This window comes from Apus apus, chromosome 18, assembly GCF_020740795.1.
Source record: "Apus apus isolate bApuApu2 chromosome 18, bApuApu2.pri.cur, whole genome shotgun sequence".
Classification (NCBI taxonomy): domain Eukaryota; kingdom Metazoa; phylum Chordata; class Aves; order Apodiformes; family Apodidae; genus Apus; species Apus apus.
Window position 1 is genome coordinate 143,730 of NC_067299.1, and position 18,874 is coordinate 162,603.

The 18,874-nt window shown below is 45.1% G+C and overlaps 1 protein-coding gene across 4 annotated transcripts in view; it reads right to left on the reverse strand.

Annotated features, from left to right (window-relative positions):
• PITPNM3 (PITPNM family member 3) overlaps positions 1–18,874 on the reverse strand; it is a 93,514-nt gene that overhangs the window by 72,433 nt on the left and 2,207 nt on the right. For 3 of the 4 annotated variants that reach the window (XM_051635575.1, XM_051635576.1, XM_051635574.1), the window contains exon 1: positions 7,739–8,001. The exons of the other annotated variant lie outside the window; for it this stretch is intronic. In XM_051635575.1, coding sequence (XP_051491535.1) covers positions 7,739–7,760 — 22 coding nt within the window. In that variant the 5' untranslated portion in view covers positions 7,761–8,001. Of the gene's footprint in view, positions 1–7,738; positions 8,002–18,874 lie in introns of those variants that run through there. 4 annotated transcript variants of the gene reach the window in all.

Sequence of the window (18,874 nt, forward strand, 5' to 3'; positions counted from 1 at the left end):
ATGTCAGTAAGCTCCTATTGCTGCAACTGCACAGATAGCAGTTTTGAGGTATGGAAATCTTGACAACAGCCTACAGAGGCTCTAATGAAAGCACATAGTACAGATTTAAAAAACAAACAAGCGTTTGTGAAGTCAAAAATGGGAAGAAACAAATGTAGCAGCACTGAATTTCAATGCCAGAACTGCAGTGCTGCAAGACACATGACCCATAGATAAAACAGCTCTAAGGTGTTTCAGGTCATATGTTTTATCTAATCATTCTAGAAGTGTTCAGGCATTCAAAGCTTCTCTTAAAATATATTAACTTTTTAATTTTTGCTAGTAATTTATGCTTACAAGCAGTAGTAGGACATAGAAAGCTATTCATTTTCCAAGTTTGTACTTCCTTAGTGTTGGATACAGTGGCTTTCAGGAATGGAACTAAGGCCCTCTCCAAAAGCAGAGTGCCATTTCCCTCAGCCACGAAGCCAACACTGGCATGACAGTGTTAAGCTGTTCATCTCCAGCACAGTATGCTGCTCATGGAAAAATGGAAGTAAACACAAATCCACCTCCCACCAGGGAAAAAAAAAAAAGTCAGTGGTTGCACTAACACTTTCAACTATAACTTGAAATACCATAAGTACTTCCCTAACCAACATCATTCTAGTGCTACTTAATCTAGATTAAATGCCTCCTGATGAATACTGGGAAGTTGAAGGAACTTCTGGCTGAAGAACAGCTTAAAGGGCCTTGTAGGGATTGTTTTTTTGCCAGAATAAAAATCTTCTGTTTTAGTCACTAGAATTTGCTGGGAAGGGAGGAAGTGAGTAAGGAAGGGAGAAGGCTATATAAATATTGTAAAGCCTTCAGAAGTACTCCAAAGAAAACACTGGCTTCGTGGAGAACTACCAATAGCCTGGCTGGAAATCAGTAGAAGTGCTGGCCACACAGAGAAAGCTTATACTTCCAGTGACCTTGGAGTTTGATGCAGACTGTGAAAGGAGTTCAGGGAAAAGTGTCGCAAATCTCCAGGCATAAATTCTGGGTATAAGAAAAATGCCTGGGAGCATTAGTTTTATTATATTGCACTAGGAATGCTTTTAGATTTAGAAGCAGCTTAAACATAGCCACAGCAGTCAGTAGCACAAGTCTGTGTAAGCTCACTGCAGCAGTTCTCCACATCTGCATTTAAGCTGGCTGGACTGCATTGCATCACCCTAATGCATTAGTCTTATTGAGTCTGCTTTCTTCTGTGCCAGCCGATTAGCATTAACTACCTTAATGTGACTCTATTAACATTTCTTGATTACATTAGACTCTGGTATTGCCTGGACTTACTGATTTGATTTACAGTGTCAACTGCTGCATATTTTACTATTTTGTTTCAGAGAATCTGCACTACTTCAAAAATACAGGCCAACTCCTCATAATGACTCTTGACACTTCTATGTCAACAAACCTCTTTACCACATTTGTTGACTGATTCTTCGCAGCCAGATCTCAGCAATTTTTGCAAGCAAGGTAGCAACTTAGATTTCATTTCAGTTTTTCAGGATCACAATTTCTATGGATAGAAGGGGAAAACATGTAGAAAAGTCTTTAACAGAAATTCACTATATCACTAATTTGCCAGTCACAGTAGTTGAACAAGAAGCCCATGTAGTTCCCATAGGCTGTTGAGGCACCCTGACAGAATGATACAAGAGGAACATTTTCAAGAGCAGAGTTCAAAAAAATGCACAAGTGCTTTTCTTCTGGGAGAAGCCAAAGTTTCTTTTACATTCAGGATTTTACTTGACTAAGAATTGCCACAGAATTGACCCTGTGTCCAAAACTCACTTAGCGTGCTTGGGACTTATAGGACAAGACAGAATGGCTCACCGCTGTCACTCAATAATTCCACATGCTCTGCTACTAGTACCAAAAATGCTGTTCCAGTAGTATTTGTTATGGAAAACATAAAATGCCTATCAAGTCAGGAGAAAGAAAAGGCACTTACTTGTTCCATTCCAGTAAGTGGCATTACTTCTGACTTAGAATAAGCCATTACTGCACACAGTAGACCCTGGTTCTTTAGGTGCAATATACCTGGAGATGAAACGTATGGGGAGCACAGTAATACCTTCTATAAAATGGAAGCAACGTTTGCCTACAGAAATTATGTTCTCTAGTGGACATAACACTTCCCAAGATACAGGGCTCTGCCATTAGAACTAATGAGATTAAAAGCTGTTTTACAAAGGTATTTGAAAGAAAGCCTAGCCCTGCTATGAAACCTCAGCCATGGTACCTTTCTTCACTGGTTCTGCCTTCTTAGCTTCAATTAGCTTTTACAAACACTGACTGCAGCTGAAAAAGAAAACCTTTACTCAAGTCATCACCGTCTACAGCAGAACTTTACCAGCAGCATCAGCACAAACACTTTGGGAATTATTTTCTACCTGAAGCATACTTGTGAGAGGGCAGAGTAGCAGAACAGTAGGCACAGCTCAGAAGCATCAGCTTAAGAATCACTCCAGCATCTCCTAAAAGGCCTCTTCTCCTTAACAAGGCATGAATCAATGGTTACCTTGTCAGGCAAAACGGACAGATGGAAAGAAAGCAAGCTGCTCTGAATGCCAGTCATCCCAGCCCTTCGTGTGCGCTGGTAGTATTGCTGACGTACCAGGCTAGTCCAACAGACCACCTAGGCACCAGACCTTCCCAGAAGATGCATTCAAGCAGCCTGGCATAAGAACAATTGTCACGGGATGTGATTACAGCAGTAGGCTTTCCCACAAAACTAATTGAATGCAATTCATGTCACTGTTACAGTATCAGAGATTTCAAGCTTTGCAGCAGGTCTAACAGTTTGCTACATCTTCTGCTTGGTAATAAGCATTTGCCAAACAAGCCTAGACATAAGCACATGTCACAGATGGGCAACCATAAAAAAACCACTCCTGAATACTACTACCACACCAACCTAGTTAGCAGAGACAAAAAAGCACACAGTGTTCTCATAGCTATAGAAAACTCAGTCTTTTCCATAACAAAGCATTCAAGACTGAATTAATCTCAATTAAAAAATAATAAAAAATACACTCTGTTACATAGATTAAAACATTTCCACTTGTCAAAACTAGTTTTAGAACTGTGACCATTTTGGATTCAGGGAAGCTTTTCCTAAGAAAATAAGCACAAGTCCTTTTTCTACTTGGAAAGAGATGCTGGGTAGAAGGAATGACCTTTCCTGTTGCTATTGGCTGCTGTTTCATAATACTTCTTCTGTTCTGCTGGTTTCAGATGCTTCCTGCCTACCCATTAAGTGATTTAACTGATCTACCCACACAGTGTTACCTAGTGACTACGCAGTTAAGACTTACTGGAGGCCAAAATTACCCACTGTTAGTTTCTAGTTTTGTTTTATTTCTTCTTTGGCAAATGTAATACTGAAGATGTACTTTAGAGAGATAGGAATTTAACTACTGGATGCACTCTCTGAGAGTCAGGAGCCCAGGCAAGATGGAGGGAGATGCTGATCCTCCCTCAAACTATTTCAGCATGAAAACTGAAGTGCTCTCAGAGTAAGCCCTCACCTGTGCACAGACCACCAGAAAAGGACAATATATACCATTATTGTTGTTAGTCATGCCACAAAGAATTCATCCAAAGTCACACAATGAAACTGTAGCAGAGACCGGAACTGAAAAATCAATTTAAATGAAAACCACTGCAAGTGAAAGCAACTGGGGAGGAGTGGGAAGCCTATAGAAGGGTGAGGCTAGAGGGGAAGAGGGAGAAAAATAAAAAGTGGGAAGCAAGAGGGAGGTCAGAGAGCAAGCACACAAGGCCAAGGGGCATAGGGAAGAAAAAAGTGCAAGGCCAAGAGAGAGAGCTCTCAGAGGGGAAAGCGGAAGGCCAGACAGGCAGAGGAGAGGAGGAAAATCTAAAAAGATAATCTTATGGGAGAGATGGAGGCTGAGAGTGAAAAGAAGGGGGAGACAGCAAGAGGCCAAAGGCTGAGAGAGCGAGCACAGCCAAGGCAAACAGGATGGGGATGCTGAGGGGAATGGGAGAGCACAAGTCCAGAGGAAGATGGGGAGCCAGAGTGGGGAAGTGGGAGCCCCAAAGGAGAGAGGGGGAGGAAAACAGAAGAGTGGCAGGCCAAGGGGAGAGGGAGGAAAATCAAGAGTCAGACATGGGAGGCAAATAAAGGAGTGAGAGGCCCATGCAGAGGCAGGGGAGATGCATCCAACCGCCTATTCAGTGGCTGATTTTAAGAGATGTGATCCCAATTCCTTCTTCCCACCAGAGAAGGCAATCAGTCACCTGACCCTGCAGCTGAACCAGGAAAGACTGTAAAACCAGCAGAAAAAAAACTTTCTAAACATTTAAGATAACTAAGAATTTTCCACCTGTTAGGTTCCCAGAACTAGACTACAGAAGAGCTGGGAAAGCTTGGGAGCTGGCACAGGAAAGAGGTGGGAATACACAAGATTTCTCTTATTGCTGGCAGCAAGCCATCAGATCATCAAACCATACCTTCCATTCATGAACCTGCAGTACACTAAGTACAGGCTGAGTCCTGCCCTTGCTGAAATCTGTGTATGCTTACAGTCTTGTGAATTGCGGACTTGGAAGCATTGCTGGCACTTCAGAAAGTGGATATAAGAGGAAGAATTAAAAGGGACACAAGTGGGAGCTTGGAGGACAAGCACTAGGAAAAAGTTTTTGGTTTAAGAGGGAGCAAAGATGAAAAGCAAGTAGCCAGGAGCACATAAGCAGGAGAAAAGGAGAAGAAAGGTAATTCTGAAAGGGCAATAAAGCAAGCAGAATCTTAGAGTGAACAAAATCAATAGGTGTATCAGAAGCTGCAGCCCAGAGATGTTACAATATTCCTTCTGAGAGCAGTCCTGGGTTGACAGAGGCAGTGTACTGAGACAGGATTTCTAAGAGGTGGGGAAAGGGCTGAAAGGTACAAAGGAAAATTTGAGAGGTAAAGGGATGCATTAAGGAAGGAATAAAGCGGTCAGTTTTGGAAAGAAAGCAGCTTTGGACAGGATGCAGGCAGGAGAAGCAGCTTGAAGACAGTCAGCAAGATCGAGCAGGTACCAGGAAAGGCTAGAAAGGGTCGGGGGGGGAGCTCTCTGTATTCTTATTGTGGCTGCATGAGTCCCTAGATAAAAATCTAAAGGAGGGCAAAGAGCACAGCTTACAAACTCAGAGACATAAAGGCAGAAGAAAGTCCATACAAAATGAAGGTTCCTTTGTCAAGAAGTCAAGTGAATGAGATAACTGAAGAACAGTCCAGACACCACTGTGGTCAGAAGCATCAAAAATAATCAGCTCCTCTCTCCCATTACTCACTCAGTGTTTTTCATTTCATAGCAGTTCAGTAATGAGAAGTCCCTGGTTACCTATTCTGTACATCCTTCCACTGGCAGTTCTGCAGCAGATGGTAAGGACAGGCATATACTTGCTTACTGAATACAGGAAATAAACCAAGAAACTAAGCCACGCAGGCCTTTAAGCTCCTATTTTAAAGTACCAGTGACATATCCAGTTTTGCACCTTATGGGACTACTGATGAAATGGAGGAAGAGAGAGAGTAGGTTTAACATGGCTACTCAGGCTTTAAATTCTATATCAAGATTTCCTGTAAATTTACATCTCTTAGAGCTGTTTCTTGATGCTTCAGATGCCAGCCTCCCCACAGCAAAATTAACTTCACTCTCCCTCTCAGCAGTATCATCACCTCCTCCAAATTCACACCCAAAAACCAGATATGAATATTCTCTATCCTTTCCCTGCAATGACTGTAGGTGGACTGCCTGCATCACATCTGAAAGACAATACTTTCAGGGTGTCAAGATTTTGGCTTTCTGAGGAGGATCTGGCATTTTTGAGTCACTGCTCCCTGTTAAAAAATTAAATAGGAGATGAAAAGCAGATACCACATCACCCCTACAGGAACATAACAGGAAGAGTTCTACAGATGCCATTATATATGGCTTTGCAACCTGCAATCCTAAAAATGTGCAAGCATTCATACCCAGGTGCTATTCCATGTGCTTAAAATCTGGAATCCACTAGGCGAGATCTGGCTACTCAGATGAGTCAGGTCAACCACCTCTGAAACTCCTTTACAAGCACACATGTCATCCAACAGTGACCAAGTAGATTTCATGGCTACTAGAATGATGGTCTGTCTTTGTGATAAGGCTACAACATTGGCAGGTGCTGCAAGGCAGGGTACTTATTAGCAAAACAGCCACAGCATTTCTACATCTGTGCATATTACAGCTCATGTTGATAAACTCAGAAGGCCCAGTTTATAAAAGCAGAGCATTTTCCCTGTTCCTAAAGCAGATATGTTCTATCAGAACACCTTTGTGAATGGCCAGTTCTTGCCTTCCTCTACACTAAGTAGTGACAACATTGAAAAGCTGGCATCAGAAGTCATATTTTGTCTACTGAAGTGAGTGGAATCACATCCAAGAGAAGCACCAAGCTATGTATGCAGGCTACATTAATAAAGTACCACTGAAATTGAAACCAATGCTCCCTTATTTTCCTATCAAAGTTAAAAGGAGTGCAAATCAATGCCAAAGAAAACAAACAATGAAACTTTTCCTTCATTTGGTTATTTCTTCATCTTCCAAGGATAGAAAACAACCATTTAGACCAATACTAAATTTACATCTTCTGAAATTATTGATGGTCTCATGTTCCTGAGCGCTGTATGTCTCTGGGCTGCCACTGATTTACTATGTTTACTTTGGGAGAACAATAAAAAATAAATTAAAAAAAAAAAAAAAGGAAGCATTGCAGAGCAAAAACTTTGGGTTTAGCTTTAAAAGTATCATGGTGCTGTAAAGCTGTGCTAAGAACTGGACCCAAACACCAGGCAAGTGTCACACACAGACCAGCAGGCAATCAGCCACAGCACATTTAGGCCTTCACCTTCAAAGGCAACAGGCTGCGTGTGCACACAACCTAGAATAGAACCATTTCTGCTACAGCAAGAGGTTTCTCCCCTGTTCTGCCAGCTGACACCGAGCACTCATGCCCACAGAGCACACACCACCTGCTGCGGGGCTGCCATCAGACATGGGGCACTGGGGGCTTTGATGCTGGCCCCAGTAATTCAACCGACCGCCAAATTGATCTGACTCTGGAAGAAGCACGAGTTAAAACATGTGAATCTGCGAGGCGCAGCACAGACCGCATCTGCATCTCCCTCCAGCAAGCCCGGCCAAGCCGCACACGTTTACCCTGCCCAGGGAAGCCCGCGGCTGCTGCGTTCCGGAGTGTTTCTCCCGAGCGGGCAGCAGCAAGCGCCGGCCCCACAAGGCAGCAGCCACAGAGCTCCGCTTCGAGCTGGAAGAGCCCCTTCCTGGCCCGGCACCAGGCGGGGGAGCCGGGAGGGCGAGACAGCGGCAACCGGGGGACGGCCCCAACACCCCGCAGCCCCGCGCAGCGCTTCCGTGACGACCGACACCGGCCGACGCGGCTGCCCACGGCAGCACAGACCCTGCTTGGAAAATGCAAGGAGGGCAAACGCACCCGAGTCTCGTTCACACAAGTCGGAGCCCGCCGGCGCAGGGCGCGGGCGGCGGGTCCGCAGGGCGCGCGGGCAGGGGCCGGGACGGCGCGGGAGCCGCACCGGGAGCCGCGCTCCCCTCGGGGCCTCGCGCTCCCCTCGGGGCCGTTCCCGCCCGGGCCTCGCGCTCCCCTCGGGGCTCCCTTCCCGCCCCGCGGGCTCAGCACTCACCTGGGCGCGGAGCTTTCGCCATTGCAGGGCTGCCCGCCCGCAGCCAAGCCGTCACCGGGCGCGTCAGGTGCTCGCCCGTGGGGCTCTCCCGGCGCGCCAGCACCCCGCGTTCCGCCACCCCATCTGCTCCCGGCGGAGGCCCCGCACCGCCCACTCGGCTGCGGCACCAAAAGACGCGGCCGGGAGACACCGCCGCACCGCCCGGTCCCACCGCGCAGCCCGCCCGCCGCGGCGCAGCCGCCGTCGTTAAAAGGCGCAGCGGAGAGCGGGGGTCGGGCCGGCGAGGCCCGGAGCCCTCCTGCGGGGAGGGCGCGGCGGCGGGTGCCCCAGAGCCCGCCCGCACCGCTCGCCTTGTGCTGCCGCAGCGACCGCGCCGGGGCGAGGCACAGGCCGAGACCTCCCGCTCCTGCGGGCGGCAGGGCCCAGAGCGGGGCCGGCCCCGCCCGGGAGCCCCCGCGGCGCCCCGGCCCAGGAGGGATCCGGGCCCAGCTGCAGTCGAGGTGTGCTCCTCGGAGCCACCGGCGCGGGGATGTCAGGGCAGAAACGGGGAGAGGGTCTATCGCCCCGTGCCCCCGGCAGCGCGGAGCTGCCGGCCGGAGCGGACACCGCGGGGCGCAGGATTCGGTCCCTGCTGCAGCACTGCCCGTACAAACTGCTCCTGCAAGAGGTTGCTCTGGATTTTAGTAACAAAAATCCTTTCACTGTTGCCAAGTCCTGTGTCAATGCAGAGGACGAACTGCTGCAACCCATGGCCTTTTAAGTCAGCATTTAGGCAAGCAGCTTACAGCTTGCTGAAAGAGCTGAACTAAGGAACTTTTAGGGCAACTTGCTTCCTCCTTCTTCAGGAGCCTCACCAGTAGCATTCCTCTAAAAGCATCAAGCACAAAAGTAGATCATCTTCTCCAGACCTTCCAAGAATTGGGAGAAACTCACCTGATGAAATGTTGTGACAGCCTGTTTTGTGGGAATAAAGGGAGGAGACAGGCAGAAAGCTTATGAGGGCTTGTATTTTATTTACATGTCAGAACACCACCAAGTAAAGCACAGTAAGCAAAATTTTTGCCCAAGGAAGCATACAATTACAGAGCCAAGTAAACACAACACAACCAAGCCCTGTGCCAATACCAAGTTGGTAGGTATAAAAATAAATGCATTATTTACTCTGGGTGTTGCTTAGTAGTTCACTGAAGGAGTCACCGCAAATACCCCTGAGAATAGAGCGAGTTAAGTGGTTTTATTTGAGGCTTAAGTAGAATAGCCACGACTCCCAGCAATTCTCACCATCAGACAGCTGTAAGCCAACTACAGTTCACCCTCCCTCAGCTATGGTGACTGTGCTACATACTGGAAAATTCTGTCTTGAGTCACATTGTCTCTGCTGTTTCACTTGAAGTCTAGTTTAAAAGATTTGACCACGATTGCTTTCCCAAAGATGCTAAAGCATCACTAAGCCACCAAGTAAAGCCATCCTAGAGAAAGGCTGTTTGGACCAGAGTAGTGAATTCCCTCCTCATGCTGCTTCCTGCTGTGAAAGTTGCAGTACCTTCCAAACAGCTTGTGTCTTGTACAGATGTGACCTCCCACCATTGCTTCTGGGAAGCAGCAGATTTGTAATCAATGGGATAAAACTACCTGCTTTAATTGGATTTTAATACAAATTTGGAGTGGATCAAGCTCTGCGAATTGTTTTCAAAACCACCATATTCTATGCCACAAAAAGATTTAGCTAATTTTTCTGGAAGAATAACTTTTCTTCTGAAATGTCTTGAGAATTTGAACTGTATGGAGACCATGAACAATACCATACTCAGATCCAATAAACACTAAATTCCTAAATCCTTTGTCTTCTACCCCCTTTTGTTGACAGGAAAAGTGAAGTAGAGAGACCAAAGGCAGAAGTGGAATTGAGATGTATGTTCCCAGAGCTCCGCCTACTCAGAGGTTCTTCATTTAACAACTCCTTTAAACTTACATCACAAAGAGCAAATTTATACCTTGCAGTGATGGCACACTGCAGGAGATATCCCAAGCTACTGTATTTACATATGGCAGTAGGCACAGGCTGGAACTTGGATCACGATACACTACTACCTTATCAGCCTGAAAGACATTGCTTTTTCCTGCCAGCTCAGCTATCCCTTCCTGCACTCCTTTGCTTAGAGAAAGCAGACCCTGAATAAAATTTAAGAGCAATCTTTGTCTTTAATCAAAGTTATATTAGTGGCTCTATTAAAACACACTTTAAAATCAGATTCTGACCCAGTCATTGAAAGAAGATTGGATTAGTATTTGATACCAGTTTAATAAAATTGATTTGTAATTTGAACATAAACTGGCACCACCATCAACAAGTGCCCCATATGTTGTTTAACAATTTTTAGTGGAAATGATACCAGCAAACTGTACTGGAAGAATATGCTTTACAAAGTAGCTTTTTCCTTTTCCCTGCCCCAGATTCTATCATCTAGGAGTCACTGCAGATGTGCTGCCTCCCCACCCACCACCCTCCCCCAAAGCGGCAAAAAGAAATTAGACCTTTGCACAATAGTTCTGGATGTAGGAAAGCATAAGCTCTGCTGTTGCTCACACAAAACACCACCATTATTCCAACACACATTCATGCTTAATGACTCTTTTGGACTGGGCTAGATGCAGTCACTGTTGGGGAAACATAAATAAATAAATAATAATAATAAAAAAGTTTTCCATTGGCATAGCTGCCTGAACGGGCATTAACTGCAGCCTTTGCAGGCAGCAGGAAACACAAGGCCTCCCTCGAGGAGAAAAGATTCATTTAGCTTGTCCTGGATAGTGAAAGCAGACAATTGCCAGCCCTTGACAACATACACCTCCAGAAATGTTTTCTTTCTCCTGAAGACTTGCAAAAGCTTCAGAGATTACAACTAGATCCTTTCAGCACATAATGACACACAGGTTTTTTCATGCATTACAGAGGGCACATATAACCTCTGTAAGAGCCACAGCCAAACTGGGCAGGGAAAATTGCTCTAGGTCTATGCTTATGGTCCAGGGCAGCAAAGCTGAAAGTTGACTGGTTGGTTAATATCTCCAGGACTGAATTCAAGTCAGGCTTCTATAGGGCTTTGCCTGCTGACACTAGGTTCAATCTGGTTTAAGCAGCCTTTAGAGCCAAATTAGGAGACTTCTGAAGAAGTAAGGTAAATGGCAGATCTGTCCTATAGAAGCAACACTGTTTGCTTTTATTCAATAAGGGGTGATGCTGAGTTTAGTTCCATTAGCAGTTGTGGGACTTCGGTGATACAGCAGTCAGGGATTCAAGGAAAGCAGATGATGAGGAGGATGTAATGAAGGTCAGGAGAACCCTTTAAGCTCAGTTCCTAGACCCTCCCTGAAGTCACCAGAGAATTTAAGAGGCAGCCCTAAGGAGCAGACACCACATTGAGTCAGAGAACACAGCAGGCAGTAGAGCAGTTCACAGCCAAGAGTTACACGTCAGCCACCCACTAGAAATGGGTTGCACTGTGCCGCTTTACTCAGAAGGACTGAGAAAGTGTCTGGCAGCAGATATACCTGCTTTGTGGCTGCTCATGCCAGTGAAACAGTCAAAGAAGCTGTCCAGGATCCAAGAACAGGCCTTGAGGTGGCAACTCTTGGCAACATAACTTCAAATAGCTTGAGAGGCCTCTCTCCACTGTTTATGTCACCAACAGCCAAAATAGAAAGAGACAGGATATGTCACGAGTCCAGCCCTTTGGAAGAGAGCAGCATTCTGCCAGACACCAAAGTGAACAAAATCACAATCCACAGAGGCATAACAGACGACAGCAGTGGATGGGCAATTACTCCCAACAAAGACTTTATAATACTCCCAGGTACAGGGAATTGTCCAGCAGGAAGGCAAGTGGCTTGGTGATGAGGGTCTAGCTAATCCCAGGTACCAGAAAGGCCTCATACAGCACTTATTACTAAGGCTGCACTGACACCAGGATTACTCAGCTTTGCAGCTGAAGCTGGACACACAGCTGTAAAAAATCCACAACAGATGCAAGGCAGCCAGTGAAATGCCTGGGTTTGGCAATGAAAATTTTCCTAACAATATCACAGGTCCTTCCCTGCAGAGAAGCATAGTAACTGATGGCCAAGACAGATGTCAAGAGCTGCAGAAGCAAGAGCTGAGGGAGGCTCAGTGCTGAACCAGTCAGCCCCCTCATCTGTTACTTCACTGAATCTGAACTGAAAGATGCTCTTTCCTCCTGCCTCAAAGTCTACTCAACAGCCAGTGCCTATCCAACTAAAGGTTCATCAGAGCAGGAGCAGACTGGTGCCAGTCAATAATGTCAGGGCTGAAGCCTTCTTAAATGCAGGCAAGGAAAAATGGTACTTGCTGTTTTAACTTCAGTGCTCCCCAGTACTGGTTGCTCCATAAGAAGGAAGGCACAAGGTGTGAAAACAGATGGAAAGAAAGTTGACAATAATTACCATCCCAGGATTTAAGCAGGATTTTGTAAGTAATTGATTTAGACCTAGTATTTGTTTTCACACTGCAGAATCACTACTTTAATCAAGGTTGTCTGTTTTCTCTGCACTGTTTAGAATTCTTCAATAAAAGGGACAGATTTGCTGAGCACAGGGCAAACAGCTTCCAGTTCCAGATGGGAGACAGAAATGCAGCTCACAAAAACTCTTTATGTACAAATGAGAGCACATGGAAGATGTGCTCTAGACCTTACAGGAAAGCTTCCACTTTCAAATATGCCCATATAGTCATGGCTTTTCATACCTGTTAGTGCTACAGAAAGTTTCTTAGAAGAAGCGATCCTCCCTGCTCACTCTAAATAGCATGCCAAGGACAGTGATCTGAGCAATTTCTAGAAGACCAGTTCCACAAAATAAAAACAAGTGTTCAGAAATTAGTTAATCAAAACTTTTAAGGAATAGTATGAAATTGTAGCAGCTGTAGATTTTTATGCTGTTACTTTAGGGCAATTTTGGGAGCTTTTTAAGTTTTGACACCGGCTGGGGAGGAAGTTGGAAAAGAAGGGCAATGTCTTAATTTTCAGAATGTTAGAATACAGGTCACATTTGTCAAGGTTTCCACTCTCAAAAGTCAGGATGGGACAGTGACAAAACACCACATTTTGTGGAAAAGGAGAGATAAGCAAGCAAAGCTAACAGTACAATTTTTATCTAGATTGCTGCAGACAGCCAGGGAAAAGCCTAAGTTAATCAGCATCTACCAATTAAAAACAAAAGCTATAACCTGCCGTACCTACCGACTGGTTTGTTCATACTATAATCTTTCTGGTTAGATATCCCATTCTTTCAATATGGAATAGCTCAGATTTTTTTTGTCTCTTGCCTCCCCAATATAAACTACTGTTAAAGAATAACCCAGACTCTCTGATCTCCAATATTACTGATATTTGCTCTGCTTTATTGAGCCTTGTCTAATTTTTCCATTAAAAAAAAAAAAGAGGAAGACAGGGATAAAATTGTGGGGTCTCTCCATTTCAGTGGGTAAGCACAGGGCATTTTTTCTTTTGATGTGGAAGTGTTTATCAGTTTCCCAGTTCATAAAGGCAGCCTGTTTTTTTGAAAATATTGTTATAGTGGCTTAATAAGTTGCTAGGAAGCCTTCTATCAAGATACATTCAGGATAACAAAAATTAAATGCTAAAATGCTAAGGGACTAATGAGACATCATGGCTCCCCGGGTGCTTCCGACTGTAGGCTATTTTTAGTCACCTGTTTTCCAATTGAAATGCCAAGGGGAGAGTGAGAGACTGTGATACCAGGATTTTTAGAAGCATCTATGGAGCATTGCTGTTCTGCAGTGCAGCAGCTGTTTGCACAGATATCCCAGCCTCAATTTCTATGGGCTTTTTCAGGCACAGACTAATCTCAGCTAGGGCAAGCTGCTCACTCCGCCTCTGCACGCGACACTGCAAAGTGTCCACACTCTGCCACAGCCCCACAGCTCCCGGCACCCAGCCAGGCTTGTGGCGCACGACAGAGAAACCTGCATGAACCACACTCACACTCCAGTCATGCTATGAGCAAGGTAAGGCAGAGGAGCCCAAGGAATCAAGGAAAGAAGGGTATCTGAAGCTGTAGAAGATAGTTTATTTGGGCTTAGATTCAGAGACAAAATGTGCCATTAACAGCTTTGTCACAAAGCAGAGAAGTAAAGTCCCTGGAACTCAAAAGCACATATTTTAGATCCAGCACAACCCCACTCTGAAAACTTAATGAGGACTGCTGGAGAAGCAAAGGGTGATGTTTTAGACTGGGAACAAATGTACTAGTTGCCAACTTTTCTTTGATGGGCTATATTATTCTCTGGGCAGCCCTTACCTAATATAGTTGGTTCTGTTTTGGACAGATTTCAGGACACTGGAGGAGCCAGCTTAAGGAGCTATCTATATGGAATAGTCTAGCTTGATCTCCCTTGAGCATCTCAGTTTGGGTCCGTTTGAACAATGCTATTTATGTTTCATTAATACTGTGGACTTTTGTGACAGCTCAAAAAGGGACAGAAATTACTACTAGTGAGTTAAAAAAGAAGAGGAAGAAGAAAGAAAAAGAGTCAGAATGTGCGCTTTAAGAGGCACTGATGGTGCCACCTCCTGTTAAGCACGTGCTCCTGAGGTGGTTAGGAATCCACACTGGAAGACTTGACAAGAGAAGCAACCACTCTTTTCTTTCTTCCCTTTTTAAAGAAGTTTACTCATTCTCTGCCCCCCAGCTTAAATACTCAGACTGGTTGCAGAGGCATGAGAGGGAAGCCAGAGGGATGATGTTAGGGGGAAGGCAGCACAAACAGCCTTACCCTTTGTGTAATTGGTGCTACTTAGCTTCATGTTCAGAATGAGATTCTTTTCCCAATTGAAAGACAACAGCTACAGGGAGTGTAACTTTTCATTTAAATTTCAGCCACATTTACAAACCTTGGAGACAACTGGAAGTTCCAGTGAAAACACTTTGAGAGTGAACTAGTTGGCTTCCACTCAGCTGCCTGCACTGGAGTAGCCTGCAGAATTTACAATATGCAGACCAGGTTCTTTGCAGATTGCCCTAAAATGCAGGCAAAATCTTTACCATTTCTGAGCACTAAACTCCACAAGAGATTGCAGGAGCTTGTTCCTCTGAAGAATTCCATGGCACAACTAAAGACCAACTGCCCAGACATGAACCTTCATAACATTGCTATTCTCATGTTTGACTCACAGAAGGAAAGGAATAGCAAAACACAAAAAATTAATCAGTGCAATAAAAAAATGACTCAGATTCCCAAGAGAGGTTAAAGCATGCAGAAATTTGGGATTGCTTAATTTCTACCAGGCAGATGCAAGTAAGATTCTCAAGCTTTTGTTCTGCTCATTAAAAGGCCAAGCAAAACTTCCCTGACAACAAAGGGGGTGGTAGCAAAAAAAAATAAATAATTGCATTTTAATGGAAAAAAAAAAAAAAAAGCATTTTCTGCCCATGACTTCATCAACACTGATTGTGCTCTTGCTCTGCATTTGGTTTGATCAAGATAACTTCACTGACTACCACCTGCTAGAGACAAGTGCATTACAGAGTAAGAATTTAGACTGCTGTAACTAAGTGATAACTGATTAGCACTGCTTTCCTTTCAATGAGGGAGTAAACTTTAAAGCGTCTTGAATAGCCCCCAGCTTTCAGTCCTGCAGGTCTGCTCCTCTACAACAGGGTGCTGTTATACACTGATCTAGCCCTTCTGGATCAGGGCTGCATCCGCTCCCAGCCATGTAGGCTGGCTCAGGTCAGGTTTATGTAACGGGGTTATGAGAAACAACACTGACACAGCGTTCCTTAAGGGAATTAGATCAAGACACTCGTGACATTCTGTGCCTACTGATTTTAGTGGGAGTCCAAAAGACTTGCAAGCAGCTTCAGAAATCAACAGTGACCCAGGTTCTGGCTCCACAGGACTTTCAGATACCAAAGGGTAGAGGACAAGTGCTTAATGCATAAGGAAAGGCTGTAAGTCTCAGTATATACAAAGTACCATTACAAAAATAAATCGGTATTATCTATGTCCTGAGAAACATTCCTCTCAGTATTAAACAGCTAGCTAAGCATCACCGAGAGCTACTAAGACATAACTCATTCTCTCTCTTTATTCCCATCCCTTTCTCCCCCACTTCTCACAGTAATCTAACAGTCTGGTGCACCATGTATTTCCTATAGGAAATCTACCTATATTAACCTCCAGAGAGCTGGCCCACTCCAGAAACCTCAGTTGCAAGCAGAAACCAGTCTCACTCCTCCAGCTGTCACTGAGGCAGCTTTCCCAGCCCTAGAAACACACAAAGTATTTCAGCAACGCCTTCTACAGCACAAGGTGGAAACAGCAAGCATAGCCCCCAGGGTCCCAAGCTGCAGCATTTTCACACTACTTACCTTCTTGAACAGGCTAAGACCATGTAATCCAAAGTCACTGCAGCTGTGGCCAGCCTGACCCACCCAGCTCTGTGCTCCTGCACAGATCCACGGGCTCTTGCCTTCTCGTGGCCACGACAAGATTGCTTCGTCTTGGTCCTTAGGACACCAGCCACAGCACCTGCCCACTCTTAGCTATGGCCCCATCTGGCAGGGTGACCCAGTCTTTGTGTAGGTGCACCTGGCACAGCTCGACCAAAAATACTAACAGGGAAATGGGGCAAAAGGAAAGCACTGACTACAACCTTGCTAGTGTGGGGCCACCTTATGTGTTTTAGAGCTGGAATCTATAGCTGGATTTACACACATAACTCACGTAGCTCATGAATTAGCTCTGATTTCAGCAATTTTTACATTCATGCCTGAATTCAGATTGTTTTAAAAGTTATGCAGGTTCAAAAGCATCTTGGCAAATCAAAACATTTCATTCTCATATTCATTTTTCACATAATTTCAGTTGTTTTCAATGGTATTTCAGAAGGCAGGTTCTGCTGGCCAATCTGTTCCACATTAAAACTGTAGCAGTGGTTAGGAGCTGAAGGTGCTTCCCTTCCTGTGCTAGGAGCTGTGTGAAGCAAGGCAGGCCTTTTACCAACAGGTTGTAACCTCTGTTAGGCAAGAGACAACAGCCAGACACAAACACACAGGTGAAGCATAAGGAAACAGATGACAAATGACCTGTTGCGACCACTGTCCTTCAACCTGCTTCTCTTCTCCTGGACCAGACTACCATCCTAAAACATGAGTGCCACCTAGTACTTCAAGCATTCTGCAAGAGAGAATGGGGGGTCTTCTGAGGAAGAATATACTTGAAAAATATTATGTTCTTCTAGGACATACCTTGAGCAGATATATTGAAGCAGAGCTTCTATTTAGCTGTTAATTGACTGACATATACATCACTAACAGAGTCCTTTTTCCTATTGCTGGTGAATCAGTAAAATAATCCCACCTTTTTTTCCTAGTGGAAAAAAAGTACTCCATAGAGAAGCAGGATGTGCAGAAAGTTAAGCCTTCAGGAATAACCCAGAGACAAAGGAAGCTAAAGAGAAGAAAGGAGTTCAATTATGTTCTTACATTGACATTAATGGATGTTGAATTAGGTCCAGTGTTAGTAGAAAAAAGTAGCTCTCCAAAGCACTGGTAAAGCAAACATTGTTGCCATAACTACCTCACTCCCAGAAGCACACCAATTTAATTTCCACAGTTAAATATTTACAGAGTAGATTGCATGTTTTCAGGAGCTGCAGGACCTGCTCGTAGAATGCAAATGCATGGTCCTGTCTTCAGGGCCTTCACAGAGGATTTCCAGAGTCACTCCTCACCCCCTTGACTCAGAGGCAAGACATTGCTTAAAATAAATGCGTGGCCAGTTAACATGGCTCATTAGATACACAGTTAACAACTGCAATGGTAATATGGTTGCACATTTCAGCCCTGTATATAGTCTCTATCAACATACTGAGACAAGAATTATGCACATGTATGATGTTTATCTAACTTGAAGAAGTTCTCCTTAGGAACAATGACATGCAGAGTCACTTTAAGATGAAGCCCTACGAAATTTTCAAGGTAGAAACTTCAAAACTGTCCAGCTTGCATATGTAAATAATGCATTACAAAATCCTTAAGTGAAGTTCCTTAAGAAGGACTGAAGAGCTTGGTGAGAGCAGGGACTGGGAGAATGAATTACCTAACCCCATCGTAGGTGTAAAGCAGGTTTGTGACCATCTAAAGAACCTGAAGGTGCATAAATCTATGGGACCTGACGGGATTCACCCACAGGTCCTGAGGGAGCTCGCAGATGAAAACAGAGCTAAGCCTCTGTCCATCATATTTGAGAGGTCACGGCAGTCTGGTGAGGTTCCCACTGATTGGAAAAAAGGGAACATAGCCCCTATTTTTAAAAAGGGGAAAAAGGAAGACCCAGGGAACTACAGGCCAGTCAGTCTCACCTCTGTGCCCGGCAAGATCACGGAGCAGATTGTCCTGGAAAGTCTGCTAAGGCACATGGAAAATAAAGAGGTGATTGGTGACACCCAACATGGCTTCACCAAGGGCAAGTCATGCCTGACCAATCTAGTGGCCTTCTACAACAAGGCTACAGAGATGGTGGATGGTGGCAGAGCAGCTGACATCATCTACCTGGATTTGTGCAAGGCATTTGACACTGTCCCACATGACATCCTGGTCTCCAAACTGACAAGGCATGGATTTGACAGAGATTAGCTGGATGGCCACACCCAGAAAGTTGTGGTCAATGGCTCAATATCCAAATGGAGGCAGGTGACGAGTGGTGTCCCTCATGGGTCAGTATTGGGACCAGTGCTGTTTAACATCTTTGTTGGAGATATGGACAGTGAGTGTATCCTCAGCAAATCTGCTGATGACACCAAGCCGTGTGGTGTGGTTGACACCCGAGAGGGAAGGGACACGATCCAAAGGGACCCTGACAGGCTGGAGAGGTGGGCTAGTGGCAACCTCATGAAGTTCAACAGGGCCAAGTGCAGGGTCCTGCACCTGGGTCAGCACAACCCCAGGCACAAATACAGGCTGGGGGAAGAATGGCTGGAGAGCAGCCCTGAGGAGAAGGGCTTGGGGGTGGTAGTTGATGAGAAGCTCGACATGAGCCGCCACTGTGTGCTGGAGCCCAGAGAGCAACTGCATCCTGGGCTGCATCAAAAGAAG